Here is a 21922-nt window from a genome sequence, read left to right as displayed (position 1 = left end):
ACTCTACAGACTCTAGTTCTAGGGGGTCTAATCTGTCATCTAACCCTGTCAGGCTTCCACATGATCATAGTGTACATACAAATTTGGAACAAAATTGTCAATCAAAAAGTCCACCTTTGGATTTGGCTGTGAATAGAAAGTAAACACTATATAAAGCCAATTGAATTTGCTCATTATAATGTATAGAAGCAACTCTACCTAAATCTCTTATTTCTGAATAGCTAGTAGGTATTAAATAAACTCTTTTCCCTGGTTCCAAGTCAGATGTGGTCATTTCGCTAGGCTTACTCTTTCAAGTAAATTAACTTTTTTTCTAGACAATCTTCACAGTTATCCGTACAGTCAATAGCCTCAAACCCCAGAATAGTATACAGGAAGAAACGGCATCCATGCTTTTATTTGAGATGCCGTAAGCCCAGGGTGCTTTGCGTTAATGCAGCAGATTCCAGGAATAGATAGCATCTGGTCCTCTGCACTGTTTCATGGGAACTAAGACTTGGAGAATGATACAGAAGATATCAATATACTAGCTTCAGCTTTGCTAAAATAAAACTGACCCAAAAAGGAAACTTCTGCTCTCTCTGGAAAGTCAATTCTGTCAAATGGTGTTTTGCTAAGGTACATAGTTGTAAAAGGCTGTTTGACTGCAGCAGACACCCCCGATGCTTAGAAGAAATATAAATATGACCCCACAGACAGTGCAAGTTCAAGTATCAGTTACCTTTGCTCCACCTCTCTGCTAACGGCACACAGATATTATTGGCTCACCTTATATTTCTTACACTGCTGAGCTTCATTGACAATGTTATAGAGAGAAACTCGCCAAAGAATTTGTCCTTAGTCTCCTGCAGTTTCTTACCTCTTCCGCAGACCAGGGCCAGTTGGTGAACCTCATTTTAACTTTAATTTTTTCAACTCCAACTTTTTTTTTTAAGATTTATTTTATTTATTATTATATTTAAGTACACTGTAGCTGTCTTCATACACACCAGAAGAGGGCGTCAGATCTCATTACAGATGGTTGTGAGCCACCCTGTGGTTGCTGGGATTTGAACTAAGGACCTTTGGAAGAATAGTTGGTGCTCTTAACCCCTGAGCCATCTCTCCAGCCCCCAACTCCAACTTTTCATGATGGTTTTTAAACATTTTACTCTCCCTTACAGCCAATGACACATCAAGGAGGTAGTGGAAAAGAAAGGGTTGGGGGAGTAGGGGGAAGCAGAACTGTTTAGAAAGGTTTTTGGGAGCAACTCCCATCTGTGTTGTCTGGAAATCAGCAGTTCAGTTTACAGGTCAGCAGTGGCAGCTCAGATCCACTAGCAAACACCTCATGGACACAACAGCAGTCCAGTGCAGCAGAGTTGGGATAACAAATACTGAATCAGCAGCGGTGGCACTACCTAGTGGGAACAATCAGGCCTCGGCCTTAGCCTCAGCTCCAGTCAGCAGGAAGGGACCAGGGCCGACAGGAATGCCAGGAAAGTTCTCGGCTGTGTCTCTCTCAGAAAAGCAAGGATCAACAGCAAAAACAAGACCAAAGCGTTGCACAGCTAGCTCTCTAAGCAAGCCAAGCTCAGTCTTCACCACTGTCCATTGAGTTCTAGTTCTATCCTCCAAACAGCATGTATCCTCCATGAGTCTTACTTAACTCAGTACCTAAGTATGTCTCAGCTGGCATCACTCTGCCAATCAGCCTGAGTCCTTGGAAGCAGCAACAGCACCAGAAATTTTTCTGGTGCATTTCTTTCTATGGAATCCCAACAAATGCAGCTCAACTATGCAATGTAAGGCAGACGAATACATGTGCCTTGTTTGCAAAGAATGTGTCATCACATGTCCTTTCACAGGCTTGCTGTAGCAGAACATCATTTCTCCTGTGTCAGCTTCAGCTAAACTTTCCTTCACAAGTCTGCCTTAGTCTTTCACATGTGTCCATTTCAGGAAACCACTCTTTCACACGTTTTGTCCCAGCAAAACACCATCCAACACAACTGACTCTCCAAAGAACCCTTAAGTTTCCACTTTACCTCCAAGTTTCTTCTGGATTGAACAGTTCGTGTAGTGCCTGCTGAGTGGAATTGTCTACAGCTGCGGATTCATTTTAGGTGTTTGCTAATGGACTGGACTGAACAACAAACATTGGTATCACTCCAAAGAACTATTTCTAAACAGGTCTACTCTCCCATGGCATAATAACTTTTCTTTTCCACTACTACCTCTGGTAGGTGGAGGGCTAGAGGAGAGGTGAAGAGTTATGAAAGTAGGCTAAGAAAAATGTATGCCTGCACTGACCAGCTGATTGAGGAGAGTGAAAGGGTTGTAACAGTGAAGGCCTAACACGGTATCTGTCAAGCTAATACCTTCTGATGGTCATGACATTATAATAATAATAAAAAAAAGAACACACAACATCATGAGGAAAAATAAAGGTCATAAATCTTCTAGGATCTTAGCTCCAATATTTTCTATGAATCTGGCTTTGCTTTCATAACTTTCAACTTCCTGATTATGAACAGTGATGAGAACTCCCTGCTTCTTTGTCACAGCCACTGACATAGCGTCATCTTCCAGAAGGTTACCTCAGGCTTACCCTCATGCTTCTTTTCTTCTTTCTGGACCAAATTAGAGCAACAGTATTTTCTTCATTCATACACATACATACATACATACATACATACACACACACACACACACACACACACAAATTTTCATATCTAAGATTTGTAAGATTCATTTCTTTTAATCCTCAACTCTTTTTAATATTTACTTGTTTTTATTTTTTGCATGCATTAGTGTGTTCTGCCTGCATATATGTCTATATGCCACATGCACACTGCCCAGGGAGGAAAGAACAACGAGTTGGAGACCCTAGAACTACAGTTACCATACATGTGCTGGAAATTGAACTCGGAAAAGTAGCCAGTACTCTCAACTGATGTGCTAACTCTCCAATCCTGTATTTAAGAATCGTAAAAGAGGGCTGGTGAGATGGCTCAGCGGGTAAGAGCACCCGACTGTTCTTCCGAAGGTCCTGAGTTCAAATCCCAGCAACCACATGGTGGCTCACAACCATCCACAACAAGATCTAACTTCCTCTTCTGGAGTGTCTGAAGACAGCTACAGTGTACTTACATATAATAAATAAATAAAATCTTTAAAAAAAAAAACAAAAAACTGCTCTTTAAAAAAAAAAAAAAAGAATCGTAAAAGAATCAAGTTACTCAAAATATATCCTGGTCTTTATTAGTCTATAACCTTCAATGAGCTTCTACTCTAATCTCTATTTTGAAACTTCCCAACAGCTTCTTTAGCACTAAATCCAAAAGACATTTAATTTATCTTTGTATTCCTTAATCCACTTCCTACTTACCCCTGTAGATTGCAACCTTCACTATTGAAGAAAAGGAGGACTGTAGAGCGAAATGCCAAGAAAAGAATATGGAAAGAATAAACCTTAAAACTGGCCGGGCGTAGTGGCGCAGGCCTTTAATCACAGCACTCGGGAGGCAGAGGAAGGCGGATTTCTGAGTTCGGGGCCAGCCTGGTCTACAAAGTGAGTTCCAGGACAGCCAGGGCTATACAGAGAAACCCTGTCTTGAAAAACCAAAACCAAACAAACAAACAACAACAACAACAACAACAAAAAAAAACTTAAAAACTACCTTTGGCAATCATAATTTCAGAGACAGAAGTTTGAGAGATGTCAGAAGGAACAGCAATAAATGCATACATGAAAATAAGCACTAGTTCACTTTCTCCGCTCTTATAAATGCAGGGTTCCAATGACTATGTAACTGTGCCACTGGCAACGGGCAGTTATCTTCCTACTCAATTAATGCAATCAAGACAATTCCCTACACAAACACACTACCTTATCACAATCCTTCATTAAGACTCCCCTTCTTAAAGAGTGATTCAAGATTGTGTCAAGCTGGCTGTTAAAATTAACCATTACAGGCCGGGCGTGGTGGTGCATGTCTTTAATCCCAGCACTAGGGAGGCAGAGGCAGGCGGATTTCTGAGTTCGAGGCTAGCCTGGTCTACAAAGTGAGTTCCAGGACAGCCAGGGCTATACAGAGAAACCCTGTCTCGAAAGCAAAACAAAACAAAACAAAACAAAACAAAAAATTAACCATTACAATCTCCAAAGACCTTTGCCCTGAGGTAATGCCTTTGACTCACTGGCCAACACTGACCTATGGTACCAACAGACATATACTGCAAAAATGAGACTATTGACAGTATGAATGATAGCATAACAAGTGAGAATCAAATGAAAAATATTATATCACATATATTTTATCACAACCACCCCACAAAAATACAGTAGTATTCAGAAAAGAAAAAGTTAGCAACTGTTGCTTATCTCTTCAATTGTTTGCACTAGAAAAGACTAGGTGTCACTGACAATAGGATACTCAGGGAAGCCTAAGAGAATGAGCCATTAGGCAGAAATTCCTGCTAATACCAGCTTGAAAAACCACACTAAGGCATTTTAAAGATGCCCTACCTTTACTCAAGCCTTGACATAATTCTGTCACTTTACTTCTCCCTAACTTCATCTTCACTCCTCCAAATTCCACCTGTAAGTTAATATTTTGAAAGAAATTGGGTGAAAGATGCTGAGTTAGAAATAGCTGCTAAACTCCAACTGCTGACCTATAGGCAAATACAAGATCATAATTTTTATTACAGTTTTAAGTCAATTTTAATATAATACATCAAGCTATAAAAGGCAAATGATAAAAAAAGGTGACTGATATTCTTACAACAATAAAACCTCAAAATACAAGCTGCTTTGTGATTAGAGTGAGCAAAATCTACGGGGTATTCACAAGACCATCAGTAAAAAATCTTTATGGACTAGTCTAGCAAGACTGTTCACAGGCTGGTATGATGGCTCAGCAGGTAAGAGCCCATCCCATCACACCTGACAAGCTAAATTCAATCCTGAGACCACACAATGCAGAAGGCAGAGAACCAACTCCAGCAAGCTGTCCTCTAGAACTCTACATATGACTGTGGAGCACAGATACCCACACATGCACACGATAAATTGAAGTGGGAGCTTAAAAGGTTCTTTGGAAAGTCATTTGGATGGTGTTTTGCTGGGGAAAACGTGAAGAGTGTTTAGCTGAAGCAGACACAGAAGAGAGGATGTTTTGCTACAGCAAGCATGTGAAAGGACATGTGATGACACATTCTTTGCCAACAACACCTTACATTGTGCGGGTGAGCTGCGTTTGTTGGGACTCCATAGAGATAAATGGTACCAAAAACCTTCTAGTACTTCGCTGCAGTTTCTTGCTGCTTCCAAGGACTCAGGCTGATTGGCAGTGATGTCAGCTAAGACAGATGCACATGCTGAGGCACAGCCAGCAGAGAACATGTGATGTTTGGAGGGTATAAATAAGAATTGATGGACGCCGGACGTGGTGGCGCACGCCTTTAATCCCAGCACTTGGGAGGCAGAGGCAGGTGGATTTCTGAGTTCGAGGCCAGCCTGGTGGCAGGTGGATTTCTGAGTTCGAGGCCAGCCTGGTCTACAGAGTGAGTACCAGGACAGCCAGGGCTAAACAGAGAAACCCTGTCTCAAGAAACCAACCTGGTGGCAGGTGGATTTCTGAGTTTGAGGGCAGCCTGGTCTACAGAGTGAGTACCAGGACAGCCAGGGCTAAACAGAGATACCCTGTCTCGAAAAACCAAAAAAAAAAAAAAAAAAAAGAATTGATGGACAATGACGGAGTCTGAGCATTTATAGAGCTCGCTGTGCAATGCTTATGGGTCTCACGTCTTAGCTGATCTTCACCTCACTGAGAAAAGCACAGAGGAGAACTGTTCTTGGCATTCCTATCAGTCCTGAGGCCCCCTGGTGACCCATTTAGGTTCAGCTTAGTCCTGGCTGTAGTGCCAGGTTTTAGGTAGTGCCACGATACTGATTCTAGTTTGCTATCCCTACACTATGGAACTGGACTGTTGGTGTATCCATGAAGTGGATGGAGCTGCCATTGCTGATCTGTGAACTGAACTGTTGATTTCCTGACAACACAGATGGGATCTGCTCCAAAGAACCACTTCTAAACAGGTCCCCTTCCCCTGTACTCTTTCTTTTCTATTACTCTGGTGGGTGGTAGGCTAGAATGGAGGTTAAAGCATTTAAGAACCATAATTAAAAATAGACGATTAAAAATTGAAGGTAGGGGCATTCTACGCAGCAGCAGCAGCAGCAGCAGCAGCAGCGGACACAGCGGGTAGGCTGCAGAGCGGAGTTGCTGTATGGAGAAAACTTCAAAGCATCTCCACTAAAACCAGGGAGAAGACAAAGGTACTCGCTGCTGTCCCTGATTCAACACAGCCCTTAAAGACTTAGCTTGAGCAAAAAGAAAAGAAGGGCAGGGGAGGAGTAAGAAGAAGAAAAACGAGATAGGAGAGAATACAAATCCAAAGGATTTATTTACTCATGGTATGACTCTTATTTATGAACCTAAAGACACCAGCTGAAAAAGTCTTAGATGTGATAAATTGTCAGCAATGTGGAAGGCAACAAAAGGAAATTAACAAACAGGTGAAAATGCTTGCCACACAAGCATGAAAACCTCCATCCCATTTCACACACGTGCCACATGAACAAGGCAGAGGCCTCAGAAGCAGCACTCACGGCTATCCTCTAGACTGCACGGGCATGTGTGAGCATGCTCTTGCACATGCGCGCTCGCTCGCTCTCTCTCTCTCTCTCTCTCTCTCTCTCTCTCTCTCTCTCAACACACACACACACACACACACACGGAGAAAGAGAAGGGGTAGGAGACAAACTAACTCATCAAAATGAGAAGGGGGCATGTTGGGGAAAAACTCAAGAGATAAAGCAGGGAAAGTTGAGGATAATAATGCACACATGTCAAGCAATGCAGGAATAGAGACCCCAAATACAAACCCACCTAATATTTGTCCAAGAGGGCAAAAACATAAATGGACAATAGATTATCATCTTCAACAAATGTGTCAGAAAAACTGGATATCCATATGCAGACAAAACTAGATTGTTACCTCTTCTTTCGCTATATAAAATCCATCTACAAATGTATGGAATGTCTTAAGCTAGGATCTAAAACTCAAACTGTTAAAAAAGCAAAACCAGGTGAGCATGGTGAATTCCAGCCCTGGGGAAGGACTGAGGCAGGGACAAGGCTAGACAGGCATCCTTGTCTCCATGGAGTTCAGGGTAGCCAAAGCTACATAGAGAAACCCTGCCTCAAAAGAGAAGTAGGGAAGCAAGAGCACATTTCAAGATACAGGAATGGATAAGAACTTCCCACATAAAATGCTAGAAACTCAAGGAATTCAACCAACAACTGACAAGTGGGAACTCATGAAATTAAATAGCTTCTGCAGTTATTCAAGTGAAGGGACAGTCTACATAATGAAAGATGATCATCATTACTAGGTATACATCTGACAGGATTACTACACAGAACTCAAAAACTAATGGGCTGGAAAGAAGGTTCTTAAGTTTAAGAACTCTCGTCCTTGCAGAGGACTCAGGTTTGATTCCCACTAATTCTAACTCCAGTTTCAGGGGCTCTGAAGCCCTTATCTGACTTCTGAGGACACAAGGAAAACAAGTGGGGATGAGGGGGAAGTCTATACACTCATATAGATAAAATAAATAAAGAATTCAAACAACCCAATCAATACAAGGACTAATACAAATCCAATACTCAAATGACAAAGTAAAAGTGGCCAAAAAAGAGTGTTCAACCTCACTAGCCAATATAGGAATACAAATAACTAATTTAATTAATTAAAATTAAATTGATAAACTATCTCACCCAAGTCAGAATGGCAGTCATTTAGAAAAAAAACAGGCAAAACACCTATATTTGTGAAATAAAAAGGAAATTAAAAGTACTACAAATGCTGGCAAGAAAATGAACAAAGTAAACCTTTATAGACTACTAATATAAATATAAACTGGTTCAAACACTATATATATCAGTATGGAGGTTCTGCAAAATTCAACACACACACACAGCACACCACTGACGCCGACGCCGCCATCATCGCCATCATCATCATCATCATCATCATCATCATCATCATCATCATCATCTCCAGGCAGGAGAGATGGCTCAGCTCTTCCAAAGGTCTTGAGTTCAGTTCCCAGCAACCACATGGTGGCTCACAACCATCTGTAATGGGGATCTGATGCCCTCTTCTGGTGTGTCTCAAGACAGTGATAGTGTACTCACATACATGAAATAAACATATAAATCTAGAGAGAGGGAGGGAGAGTGGAGAGGGAGGGGGAGAGTGGAGAGAGGGAGGGAGGGAGAAATGTAAACACCTGGTTGTTCCAAGAAAAGAAAAGAAAAGAAAAGAAAAGAAAAGAAAAGAAAAGAAAAGAAAAGAAAAGAAAAGAAAAGAAAAGAAAAGAGAAAATTCAACACCCCCACCCCACCCCAAACTTACCATACAACGGAGCTATGCCACTCCTGGATATTTTCCCAAATGAATTCGTATTAACATATCAGAAATACTTGTGCATCAATTATTTATTCCACCAGTACTCATAAAAGCTAAGTTATGGAATCAACCAAAGTTTCCATTAACAAAGAAATTGAGGAAATATCTATGTATACATAGAATTTTTCCCAGGCACAAAGAAAAGCAGTTATGCTGTTGGCAAGAAAATGGCTACATTATAGGGAATCATATTAAACAAACTTAATCAGCCTCAAAGTCAAATGTTATGTTCTCTCTCACTTGTGGTTCCTAGATTTTATAGATATACATCTTTATAAAAATCTATAATGTGAAAATTTAAATAAGAGGACTTAGCAGGAGCGAGTGGAAAGGAATTACAGAGGTTCAAAGTGGATACAGTATAAAAATGACCTCGTATAACCCAGTAGCACACACAGCAAATACTAATCAAAGGATTTTTTTAAGTTATCAGCTAAAATGCTCACATAGACAAATAAAAGTAATGGTTTAGTATTCTCTGTAGTATTGTCGCCACTTTAAATCTACCATTATAGAAAAATCATTAGTTATGCATATTAGTGCAAACATGTGCAGCCACTGTGGAAATATGACAACTGGTCAGAAAGGGAGAAACGCATCCACCTCAAGATCCAGATAAAGCACTCTTAGGCACATACCCAAGACACCCTACAAAGACATACATACACCCAAGGCATCTTACCTCAAGGACATTTGCTTAACCATAAAAGCCACAAACTGGAAGAAATGAAGGACAACACAGATATCCAAGAATACATGTAGAACACCTGATACATTTATACAACTGCTTAAAAAATAAAAAAATAACAAAAAAAAAATTTTTAAAAGCCATGAAATTTGCAGGCAAATGGATGGAACTAGGGGAAAAAAAATCATCCTAAGTGAGGTGACCCAGACCCAGAGAGATAAATATAGTGAATATTAGCCGTTAAGCGACAAACCATAGATGCAGAGAGGTAGTCAAGTGTTGCCCAGTTCTTCCTCCCAGCCCCATGCTCCCAGAAATGAGACTCAGACTCAAAATACCTTGGTCATATAGCTAAGCTATTCTCTTATTAAATCATAATTTAAGATAACCCATTTATTTTAACCTACATACATTCTATCACACAGCTGGTTACCTATGCTCATGTAGCATACTTTTGTCTCTTCTTATCTTCCTAGGTGGCTCTCCCACCTGGCTCTATCCCACAATACTTTCTCTTTATATAAATTTAAATCCTTTTCTGAACTCAACTTTATTTCAATTCCTTTCCATTTATTGAGACAGGGTTTCTCTGTGTAGCCAGGACTGACTTGGATTTGCTTTATAGATTAGATTTGACTGGAACTCCCAAGGAACCTATCTACCCCTACCTTTGTCTCTGAAGCATCAATATCAAAAGCCTGGATTGGTTGGTTGGTTGGTTGATTGATTGACTGATTATCTATGTGCCCTTGAAAACATTTATATCAATTCCCATTTCTTTTTCCCTTCTTCGGAGAGTAATACCTACATGAATACCTATAGAAAGGTGAGGTAAAGGGTCTATGAGAAGGATGCAAGGATCACCCTGGGAGAAAGAAACAGAATCAATTAATATGTGCAGACTGGGTGGTGGGTGGGGACAGGACTTGGGGTTTCAGATGGGGAAGAGAGAATGAGGTAGAGAAATAGAATGCAGAAAGATGGGTGGACCTGGGGGTCACTTGTGGAAACCTAGTGCAGTGAAAACTTCCTGGAATGTATGTATGAAAATGATCCTAAAGAGGATGCCTAGATAAGGAGTCTCAACTGGCCAACTCCTGTCACCAGGCAAGACTTCCTGAACTCAACTGAGATGTTGGCCAAGGGGGTCGCATGGAAATCCCAACCAACTAAGGCTGTTGCTAAGAAGGGTTGTTCTCCAAAGGGAGAGTGGGGAACCCCGCTGCTAAGGACAACACCCACACAACTCATTCAGCATTGATGCCTACATGAAACCTTCACCCCATGTTCTATTCTCTTTGATGTAGGAAGTTACTCTGAAAGCTACTGAAAGAAAAACGTGAACACCAACCCAGCCGTAAAACCTTTGACCTGTCGGCAAAGCACACTAGAGCAATGGTGGTACAGAACTTGAAAAGCCAAACAATCTCTGATTTAACTTACGGCCCACTCCACAAGAAAGAACTCAATCCCAATACTGCTTGGGTAACCTAGAACCAGAAACTAGAAGTATTCCTAGATCAGTTGCTTTATCCAGTGATCATCAGAGAAGCTTCCTCTGGTAGCAAGCAGATGGGACCAGATGCAGATACCCAGAAATTATGTGGAGTATAAATATATACTCTGCTCCCTTCCTTGATGATAACGGACTGAACCTCTGAACCTGGAAGGCAGCCCCAATTAAATGTCCTTAATAAAAGTTGCCTTGGTGTCTTTTCACAGCTATAAAACCCTAACTAAGACAAATGCCTAGACCATAAGCTTTGGCCCATTCTCCAAAAGCTCCTAATTTATTTAACCCATTCAAACTATTTTACATCTTCCACATGGCTAGTTATCTCTCCTCAGCTTCATGGATCCAAAACCAGGACAAATCTCACTTTAATCTACCCTGAGTTCATGTACCTGTTGGTTAATCACCTCTCCTTCAGTCCCGGCCTGCTCCTCACTCAGCATCTCGCTGGCATCTTCTCCACCTCTCACTAGATTCCAGAATACTGTCTCCTCCTACCCATATCCCATTTCCTAGTTCCTGCCTCAGCGCACAGGATTTTTTACTGACAGGTGATGTGTGTAAGCGATGTTTCAGCCAAACTATATGGCCAATGATCCCCAAAGATCCACCTGTTTCTCCTCCTCCACCATACTTTTACAGGCAAGCACCACTACACCTGGCTTTCACCTCAGTGCTGGGTGTTGAACTGAACTTAGGCCCTCACTGTAACCCAGTGAGCCATCTCTAATCAATTGTCTCAGTGTGTATTTCTGGCTGACCTGAAACTCACTATATAGACCAGGGTGGTGTTTGTTTCTGCCTCCCTAGTACATGCCTTAATCACCTGTATTTCTTAAACCATTGTAATAAAGCTTTGGTCACACAGAAGTTCCCTGAAAAGCAAAACCTGTATATTTTTAAATGTTTCTTATAGAGAGAATCTCTTACAAATAGCACCTGTCATTTAAAAAAAAAGCATATGGGCAATGAGCTAAGGCAGGAGACAGATGGGACATCCAGCAGGAAGACAGAGTGTTCTGGAAAAGCCCAGGAGATTCCGGCCGGAACGCTGAGATAAAGCAGCGGTAACTGAGCTCAGTAGGGAATAAAAGGAGATGAGGGGATGGAGGAAAAAGACAAGAAGAGGAAAGCAGCCAAACAGCTAAACGCGGTAAGTTAGAATAACAGTGTAAGTTAAGAGCAAGTCAGGGACAGCCAAAGCTTATGGCCTTAGGCACTTACCATTCCAGGACAATGATCTGGGAGAAAAAGCTGGACTTTTTCTTTTAATTTAATTTTATTTATTTTCATATGTATGGGTAATTTTGCCTGTTTGTGTGTGCACAACATGTGTGTCTGATGTCTTCCCAGGCAAGAAGAGGGCATCCTTTGGAACTAGAGCTATGAACAGTTGGTAAAGCACCCCTTGCAGAGAATGAAACCTGGGTCCTCTGGAAGAACAGCAAGTGTTCTTAACCATCTCTTACAGTGGCTCTTTTTTTTTTTTTTTTTTTTTTAAATGTAGGCCCCCAGCTGTTCCAGAGTATCTATAAGCAGTTAACAGTTGCTGGGGGAGAGAGAGCCTTTTTCTCCAGTCGTGCATATTTGTGACCCTATACATAACCATACTCCTATAATCCATACTCCTATAATCAATTTTAAACTCACTGGGTCATCCACTCCACACAAAACAAACCAGACACAGGTAGGAGACTAGTTGGTAAAGGAAGATGATGGGGGGGGGGGAGGAGAAAAGAAAAAATACTGGAGAGTCAATATCATCAAAATCCATTATAGACATGTATTTAAAAAAAAAAAAACAAAACAGCATTCTGTGTTTTTAATTAAAAAAAAAAAAAAAAAAAGCAATGTATGCTAACTAAAATACAGCCAGGAAGAATGTAGCAGGCCTACAGTCCCAGCTTGTGAGAGGCTACAGCAGGAGAATTACAATTTTGAAGGCAGCTGAACCTAAAGATAAACAGTAAGCCTTCATCTAAATAAGTAAGATCACAGAGTTATAATCTTTGTTTTTTGGTTTTGTTCCATCTTTTGTTTATAGAGAATCAAACATATACCTATTTGTTGCTGGATATTTGATCACACTGTGAACCCTAACATTGTGAACAGGAGAAACCTTTCTTCGTGTGGCTCAGCCATAGCAAACACCTTTAACCCATGAGCATACTGTAAACAAGAGCTAAAGTCAACCGTAGGCAACCAGTCCACAGGGAGTAGACAGAACAAAATCCAGCAAAGAGGAGGAGAGTCTCTGAGCTGATGGACATGGGTGGCGTATAGGAGATCAGCAGGGTGTGCTCGCTGCCTCTCGGAGACAGTAGGCTTTCACTACAGCATCTGGCTCCTCGGGCTTTATTGGTAAATCAAACATTTGGGATTTTGTTTTAAAAGCAACACCTAGCACTGTCTTATTGGCAGTCCTGCTTCAGATTTAAGAAATTTAGGTAACAAAACATTTAGTATTAAATGCAATGTATGTGCCACATGTTTATACTTTACTAAAAATACATTCTACAACATACAAACAAAGTATGATCCATGGTGGAGATAAACAACAGTGGTTCATTTAATAGCATTTAAAACAGTATTACTGTCGGTCAGCAGTGGTGGACACCTTAAGCCCCAGAACTTGGGAGGCAGAGACAGGTGGATCTTTGAGTTTGAGGCCAGCCTGGTCTACAGAGTTAATTCCAGGTCAGTGTATGTTTCCAGGACACAGAAAAATTCATCTCAAGAAACAAAAATTAAATAAAATAAAAAGAATGGTATTATCAAAATTTATAAATATCTGCCAGACATAGTCTCACAAGCCTACATTTTCAGAATTTGGGAGGTAGAAGGTCAGAAATGAAGACTAGCCTGGTCTACAGAGATCTTCAAAAAAAAAAAAAAGAACAATAAGTAAAATACCAAAAGTATGCACAGATTACTAATGTTACATTTCAATGAAATGCATCCTCTGATTAACATTCCTGAGGGTGGTCACATTCTGGTGTCTGACACTCACACTCATGTCACATAGAATGCTGTAGTGCTGGTCCATAATCTACAGATATTCTCCCACACACTGATTCAACTTTACCTGTAACACTTAATACAATAAGGTCTGTAAATGTTCAACACACGTGGCCATTTTTTTTTTCTCCCTAATATTTATCTTTAGTTGCTGTTAGTAGCCCAGGCTGGCCTGGAACTACTGAACCTCCTAATTTATTCTCTGGGTACTGGAATTACACATGTGTATCACCATGCCAAGCCTAAACATTAAAATCCAAGAGAATATAGCCATGTAAAGTATGATGCAGGCCTGTAATTACAACTACTAAAGAGGATGAGGCAAATGACAAGTTAAACACAAGGGTTTATGTCTTACATGATGAGCAACATAGAAAGAACCACTTGGACTAATGAATGATGAGTAGGGGGGCAGTGTACAAGTCCTTACAACAAAGAGAATAGCTCTTAAAAGTAAATAAGTGTAACGATGGAGGAAAAAAGTTATGTCTGCAACTATGGTATTGCTTATCATCATAACATACTTTAAAAGTCCTACTCTACAGCAAGCTAATTAGTCTAATGATAAAACTTCCAGTAGGTTTAACTCATGAATGTGTATAATAAACCTCAATTATTAATAAAATATAGAAATATGGGTGGGTGATGTAGCTCAGTGGTAGCGTACTTGTCTTGCATGCCTGAGGCCTTGGGTGCCAATACTAGCACCAGAGGGAGAAAAACAAAATAGTCTATTTTAGTCTTGATAACAAAAATTGTTCTGCCTTTAATATATGCTAAAAATAAAATTCAATTATTGTTTTCAAATCTAAAATCTGGAGCTAATCAAACTGAATTAAATACAATACTTTAAATTCCACAACACTTGGGCTGGAGAGATGGCTCACCCAGTAAGAAACACTGACAGATATCCCGAAGGTCTGAGTTCAAATCCCAGCAACCACATGGTGGCTCTTAACCACCCGTAATGAGATCTGACGCCCTCTTCTGTGTACTATATATAATAATAAATAAATCTTTGGGGTTGACTGGAGCAAGCAGGGCCGACTGGAGTTGACTGGAATGAACAGAGGTACTAAAAATTCAATTCCTAACAACCACATGAAAGTTCACAACCATCTGTACAGCTACACTGTACTCGCATACATAAAAAAAAAAAAAAATCTTCAAAAAAAATATTCCACAACACTTTACAAAAGTTCGGTAAAATAGAAAATAACATTCATTTGTGGGAGGTAAGTGACAAGTACAACCATTAAACTGTACTTATTCAACAGTGTACATTAGTAACTGTCCTTTAATAACATGACAGACAAATCAGTATGACCATACAATGCTCATTTCTAAAACAAAGCCATGCTCATGAAACACAACTAAAGGCTTCACACTGTAATAAGGCCTACCTACAGAAATGTGTCAGTTCGTACTTTCACATGGAATCACTTATTAAAACCCTTAATATTAAACCAACTCCTGTCATTCTAATCAAAAATCCAAGCAAGGAACATAACTCTTCTGTTACTTTATCACAAAGCTACTTCATAAGGTAAACATGTACAATTCCTGGCTACCAGAGACCTCCAATGTTTACATATATAACTCTCAACTATGCTACACTTAAGTATAAAGTTGCACTTATTTTGGTCACAGTAAGAAACACTCTCAAAACTAAATATTTGAAAATTTAGTATTATACTTGAAAAAGGTACAAATATAAACTGAAACCAAAATGTGCTAAAATAACTATATATTAGCAGTTCCCAAAATCCTAAGCACTTTACAGATATAATGACCTTATTCTCACACACTAAATGCAATCTGCAGACATAGTTTCAAAACAAGCCGATATCAACTGTATAAGAACATTCTTTCTCCATTTAAGATGCCCTCTTTTACCTTATTTCCATGAAGATAGATAATTCATAGAACTTATCCCTTTGCTATGCCTCCAATATATTCTTAATCACAAATCAATGAGTAATTCTATGCTATTCACTTTTAATTAATAAAAAATTCACCACAGCCTTTAAAGAAAGTAAAAATGTAAGCAGAGAACAGGTAAATCAGAAGATTAGTATTTAGGCGAGATTTAGTATTTTAATTAAAAAGGCAATACATTCGCAAACAAATGATATATTTGGCCACTAGAAAAAAAATTAACATCGCTGAAAAGTAAAAACCAGGCAAGAATATTTAGAATTCCAAGTTGTTCTATTATAAAGGAGGAAAGCTAATGAGAGAACTCTGACATGTAAACTAGTCAGTTAGTGACACAGCAGCACACTGTCACTGCTCAGGCCATCACAACATTCTGTACCATGACCTGTTACGCATGCAAGAAATCACTGACATGCTGTCAATCAATCTATATTTAAATTTTGAGCTCCAATGGTCAAAACTATATTTACAAATATGGCATTATTTTAAGCCGTCTTTGATTTGATATTCTATTTACCCAAAAATTTTCTGAATTTCAATGTTTACATTTAGCTGTATAAAAACAATTTTACCTAAAAAGATTTTTAAAGTTTATTAAGTGATGTGCTACATAATTAGCAACAACAAATCCACTTACTTTTTTCTCTTTCTCATGATGTTTATCCTGAGAGTGAGAGGAAGAATCACTTAAACTTTGATCATATGACCTATTAGATCCCCGTTTGCTCTTTTTCTAAAAAAGAAAATATATACATATGTGTATATGTATATAAAAAATCCACTTTTTATTAGGCTTAAACTACTTTCACTATAAAATATTTTTAAATATCTAAAGTTTCTTTTTAAAAAAGTCAGTATTTCAATTTACATAATAGAGTTTAAACATAATCCACTGCATTACAAAGAAAAAAATTAATCCTAAATTTAACATCAATGCCATATTTTTGCATTTTTATTAATATGTGTGAAAATAAGCCAGGCATAGTAGCATACATGTTTAATCCCAGCACTAGGGAAGCAGAGGCAGGCAGATCTCTGAATTCAAGGTTAGCGTGGACTATATAGAGAGAAGACATCCAAGGCTACATAGACACTGTCCTCCTCTCCAAAAGTATCAACGCATACCTATTTTTAAATAAACTTCTACATTCTCAAAGTTCACTTTACAAAAAAAAAGGAAGAAAAGTTTTTAATGAAAGACGCCACGTCAAAGAAGAATGCCTATAGGGATAATGGCGCACACCTGACATCCCAACACGTGGGATGTCACAGGAGAAAACAAATGGCAAGCCTGGAAGGACAGAAGTCAACACTGACAGAGTTACTTTATGCCAGTAGTAGAGCAAGAAACACTTTCAATACCAAGAAAGAGAGTTCTCTAAAAGCTCACCTCTACAAATCATTTATTAACAAATTAAAACACTTATCACTGTTAGACCCATGCATTTTTCAAAGTATTATTAAAAATATTATACATATTTCTTTTTTAAATATAGGACTGTATGAAACCATAAGAAGAGGGCACCATAACTAATTAGTTTTAAACTGGTTTTTAAAGTGACTGTTAAACAGGTGCAAATTTTATGCAAGTTATATTTACTAACCAGATTGACTTTTTACAACTAGCAAATAGGACTATATCAGTAATTAGTAATGAGAAAATCTAGTTGTACAAATGCCAAAATGATTGTATTTGTTTAAGATCTCGTGCAGCCAGGCCGGCCCTCAACAAAATAGAGCGGGAAAATGACTCTCACCTCCTCAAACCACTGCTCTCCCTCTTCCCAAGCGCTGGCTGGATAGGTAGGGTCACAAACATGCCACCAGACCCAGGTTCCAAGTTTTCAATTTTATAATATCTAAACTTCTTGTAAACAGTTCGTTTCTATCACCCATTAAGATAAATCAGTCATTAGCAAACACTGATAAAAAGATATACACTTTTCAAAAGAAAAAAAAAAGCCGGGCATGGTGGCGCACGCCTTTAATCCCAGCACTTGGGAGGCAGAGGCAGGAGGATTTCTGAATTCGAGGCCAGCTTGGTCTACAAAGGGAGTTCCAGGACAGCCAGGGCTATACAGAGAAACCCTGTCTCAAAAAACAAAAAACAAAAAACAAAAAACAAAAAATAAAAAACAAAAAACAAAACAAAACAAAACAAAAAAAAAGATATACACTTTTAGGTATAGTCATACATCATTTAAGGAAAAACACAACAATGTGCTAGGACCACTAGGTATATGAATCTACATATTGAAGGACTAAAAAACAGATTCTTGGAAAACTAAAAAATAAAAATACGTATTTTTCAAAAGAAAATGGACATAAATCTTAAAGTCCAAAGTTTCTAACTATGAGCTAGAGAGACGGCTCAGCAGTTGAGAGCATGTGTTGCGCTCTCTCTCGAAGGATCTAATCAGTGCCCAACACCCACAGGGGCTCAGAATCCTCAATTCCAGGGAACTAATGGCCCTGTTTGTCTGACCTCGTGGCACACATACACACAGGTGGTGCACACACACAGGTGGGCAAAACACTAATACACATAAAATTTCAACAATTTTAAAAAACAAAAGGCAACAAAGGCTTCAAAAAGCTTCCACCATCCATGGAAGTCTGACTAAATCTCAAAACCTTTCAAACATGGGTCTAAACATTGTTTATCAAAGTCTCTAACCAGCCCAACAAAACAGCCTTACTTCTACTTTACTATATCCTCATAAAAGAAAAGAGAAAAATTAAGTCTATAACAAATAAAATGGGTGAGAGTCAGGGAACAGGAAGATAAGGACAGTAATGAAATTTCAAACGATTATGAACAGGAAATCAAAGTAACTATACATTAAAATAAACACTTCTCTAAAAGTAATGCTTTCAATAATTAGTATCTGCTATCAATTACTAGCACATACTCTGATCTATAATATTGTGGTAAATCAGAATATAACACGACTAGTTCTTTCCACTGTCAATAAGTAACAGGCTAAATGTCTGCACTGGCTGACCTGAAACTCTGTCCGTAAACCACACTGGTCTCAAACTCACACAGATCTGCCTGCCTTTACCTCCCAAGCACTGGGGTTAAAAGTGTTCGCCACCACAACACAGCAAGCTAACAGAATTCAATCTTCATTGAAAAATCAGGGAAAACCTGTGACTATATTCTTCTTACTTTATGCCCTTTTTGTGATGGTGTCACCGTCTTTTCAAAATCAAGTGCTGTTTAATATTGCAGTGAAACCCGCTCTTACCAGCTTACTGAAGTGGTATTTACAGTAGCCACAGTACTGAACATTGTCTGCGCCATTCCCTTCTTCTTCACAAAGCAGACCGGCAAACTGAGCACTGCAAAACGAACACCAAGCATGTCAATACACCCTCAAGCCATGACATAGTTAAGCAGAGAAAATTAACTTTTTGGCACCTGAAAGACAACATAAAGGAGAATGAGGTAAGATAGGGACAGAGGTCTAGCTCTGTTGGGAATCACCTGCTTACTTCATTAGTATGTGTAAGGCCCTACTTATGCACCTGCTCCCTCAACAAAAGGAAGGAGACAGAAACGCTCTACTGGAGTTGTGGCCTACAATAGTTGAATCATTCTTTAAAATTACGGTTATATTTACAATAAATTCTTCATCTCTATCATGAATAAAGATGTATCAAGTTTTTATGTCACCAAATAGAAATCAAGTAGCTTTAAAAGTTGCATATAATGCAACTCATGCCTGTAATCCCAAGTGCTAAGGAAGACTAGCTGAGCCCAGGAATTTGAAACAGGCCTAGATAACAATGAGAGCCTATGAAAACAAAACAATAGTGTTTTATTAAGATAATTATAATTTTAGGGCTGGTGAGATGGCTCAGTGGGTAAGAGCACCCGACTGCTCTTCCAAAGGTCTGGAGTTCAAATCCCAGCAACCACATGGTGGCTCACAACCATCCGTAACAAGATCTGACGCCCTCTTCTGGAGTATCTGAAGATAGCTACAGTGTACTTACATATAATAAATAAATAAATCTTTAAAAAAAAAAAAAAAGATAATTATAATTTTAAAAATTATTAGAAAAAACAAATAGCGATATGAAAACAGAAAAAGGGGCACAGCTAAATCCATTTTCTCTTTACAATTAGTAATTTTAACTTTTGAAATCAATATTGGGGCAAATAAAGATCATACCTCACTAAAGGTCTGAAACAGCAAATATAGTGGCAATTACACAGATGCAACAATGCTTTTTCCTTCTGTGGGATGGGTTAGGATTTCTCATATGCTAGGCAAGCACCTTACTATGTTATATTCCTACCCCCTTTTATTTGTTACTGTCTATTCGTGCATTCAGTGTGTATTTTTGAGGGGCACACCCCTGAACTCCATTTGTCATGTCAGAGAAGCACTTACGAGAGCTGGCTCTTTTAACCATGTGGGGTCCAAGGATTAAACTCCAGTCATTGAGCTTAGCAGGCAGGTACCTTTCCTTGCTGAGCCATCTCACCAGCTCTTACTTTTGTATTTTAAAAACACACATCTCCTCTCATGAGCTTGTCCAAAGTGGCTTTGAACTCACTCTGTAGCCCATACAGGCCTTGAAGTGGCAATTTCCCTGCCTCTAACTCCTGAGTAGCAGGTATTACATGATTTTGTCACCAGGCCTGGGTAAAGCTTCATCAACTTAAAAGGAAAAATTATTTGCAATTTTTACATGCTTCAAAATCACAGCACAGTAAGCAAGATCAACATATGCTTTTTTTGGTCAAAAACAGTAAAAGAGCACTGGGATGTAGCTGGGCCAACGCCTTTACAACATCCACAGGTACTGAGAGTGATCCTCAGCACTGAACAGAAAACCTATTCCAAGAAAATGCACTATAGTAACACATAGGTACATAGAGATTTATTTTCATGTTATGTAATGTGTTTGCTGATTTTATTTCTTTACAATGATGGAAACATACCATGTTACATGGAACGCCTGTCGACATCCATGTTTATTACATGTCATGCAAGCACCAGTGGCTGCTTTGCTTTCTCTTCCTTGTTCATCACATATATAGCAAGTCTTGGGAGAAAGAAACAAGAACAAAAATGACACAGAAATCACAGACATACTTGATTATGAATCTGCATTTTATAGTGATCTAAGGAAATTGACACCAAACTTGCTGTCTAATCTTCTTTACTTAAGAGGGTGGGTTCACAAAGGCACTGTTTTCATTAGCCTTTCACTCAACTCATGAACCCTGCCAGTGCCCTCTTCACTGGCACAGAGATAGGATATATTCCATATCCTATGGAAAAAACATGTGAGTGAACTTAAGGTTACCACAACTATCCACATTAACAATGAAGGCCCGATCACATGATATAGTAGGACAAAGGTTAAATTCTTCTTTAAACTGCAGCAATTTCAACTGCCATTTTTTTCATTTCCCATGTACAACTAGGCTTTCCCAGCTCAAAATCATGGGTGGCCATGTGACAGAAACTTAATTGCAGAAATACTACACTTTATTATCAGTGGTATATAGGTGAATAAACAGCCAACCAGAAGTTGATTATACAAAGACCAATGTCCAATTACTGTAATGCATATGAGAGTGTTTTAGCAACCAGAGTCCAAGAGTAATGAATGACACACACCCACAATCCCAGCACTCCAAAGGCTAGAGATGAAAAGAACCACAACTTCAAAGCCAGCCTAGGTTACAGAGCAAGCTCCAGGCTAGCCTCGGTTAGATAATGAGACCCTGTCTCAAAATAATAAATAGCCTATCAGTTCTTCTTCAAAGGGCACGTTTATAATAACTTATAAAAACATTGAGTCATGCACATTATGATCCCAGCTCTAGGGACGAAGGGACAGGAAGACCCCTGAGCTTGGTGAGCAGGCAGCTTGCCTGCCTAGCCTACTCAGCCAACTCCAGGTTAGTAAGAGGCCCTGTCTGAAACAACACAACACACCTGAGAAATCACGCCTAGGTTGGCAACTAGCCTCTCTATATAGATATGTACAGATAACTTCTTAAAAGGTACAATCATGACTGCATAGCAGTGCAAGCACTTGAGGCTGGAGAGATGATTCAGTGGTTAAGAGCACTGACTGTTCTTCTAAAAGTCCTGAGTTCAAATCCCAGCAAGCATATGATGGCTCACAACCATCCATAATGAAATCTGATGCCCTCTTCTGGGTGTCTGAAGATAGCTACAGTGTACTTGAATATATATATATATATATATATA

General features: G+C 39.1%; 1 protein-coding gene across 13 annotated transcripts in view; it reads right to left on the bottom strand.

Annotated features, from left to right (window-relative positions):
* Positions 1 to 21922, bottom strand: part of Mllt10 (MLLT10 histone lysine methyltransferase DOT1L cofactor) — a 144466-nt gene that overhangs the window by 66983 nt on the left and 55561 nt on the right. For 12 of the 13 annotated variants that reach the window (XM_021195224.2, XM_021195229.1, XM_021195228.1 and 9 more), the window contains 3 exons: positions 20638 to 20741; positions 18932 to 19025; positions 16318 to 16413 (listed from right to left, as the gene is read on the bottom strand). In XM_021195224.2, coding sequence (XP_021050883.1) covers positions 16318 to 16413; positions 18932 to 19025; positions 20638 to 20741 — 294 coding nt within the window. The remainder of the gene's footprint in view (positions 1 to 16317; positions 16414 to 18931; positions 19026 to 20637; positions 20742 to 21922) is intronic. The other variant, XM_029536165.1, reaches the window with a different exon arrangement.

The sequence above is a fragment of the Mus pahari genome, chromosome 3 (assembly GCF_900095145.1).
Source record: "Mus pahari chromosome 3, PAHARI_EIJ_v1.1, whole genome shotgun sequence".
NCBI classification, from domain to species: Eukaryota; Metazoa; Chordata; class Mammalia; order Rodentia; family Muridae; genus Mus; species Mus pahari.
This window is presented reverse-complemented; position numbering and strand designations above follow the sequence as displayed.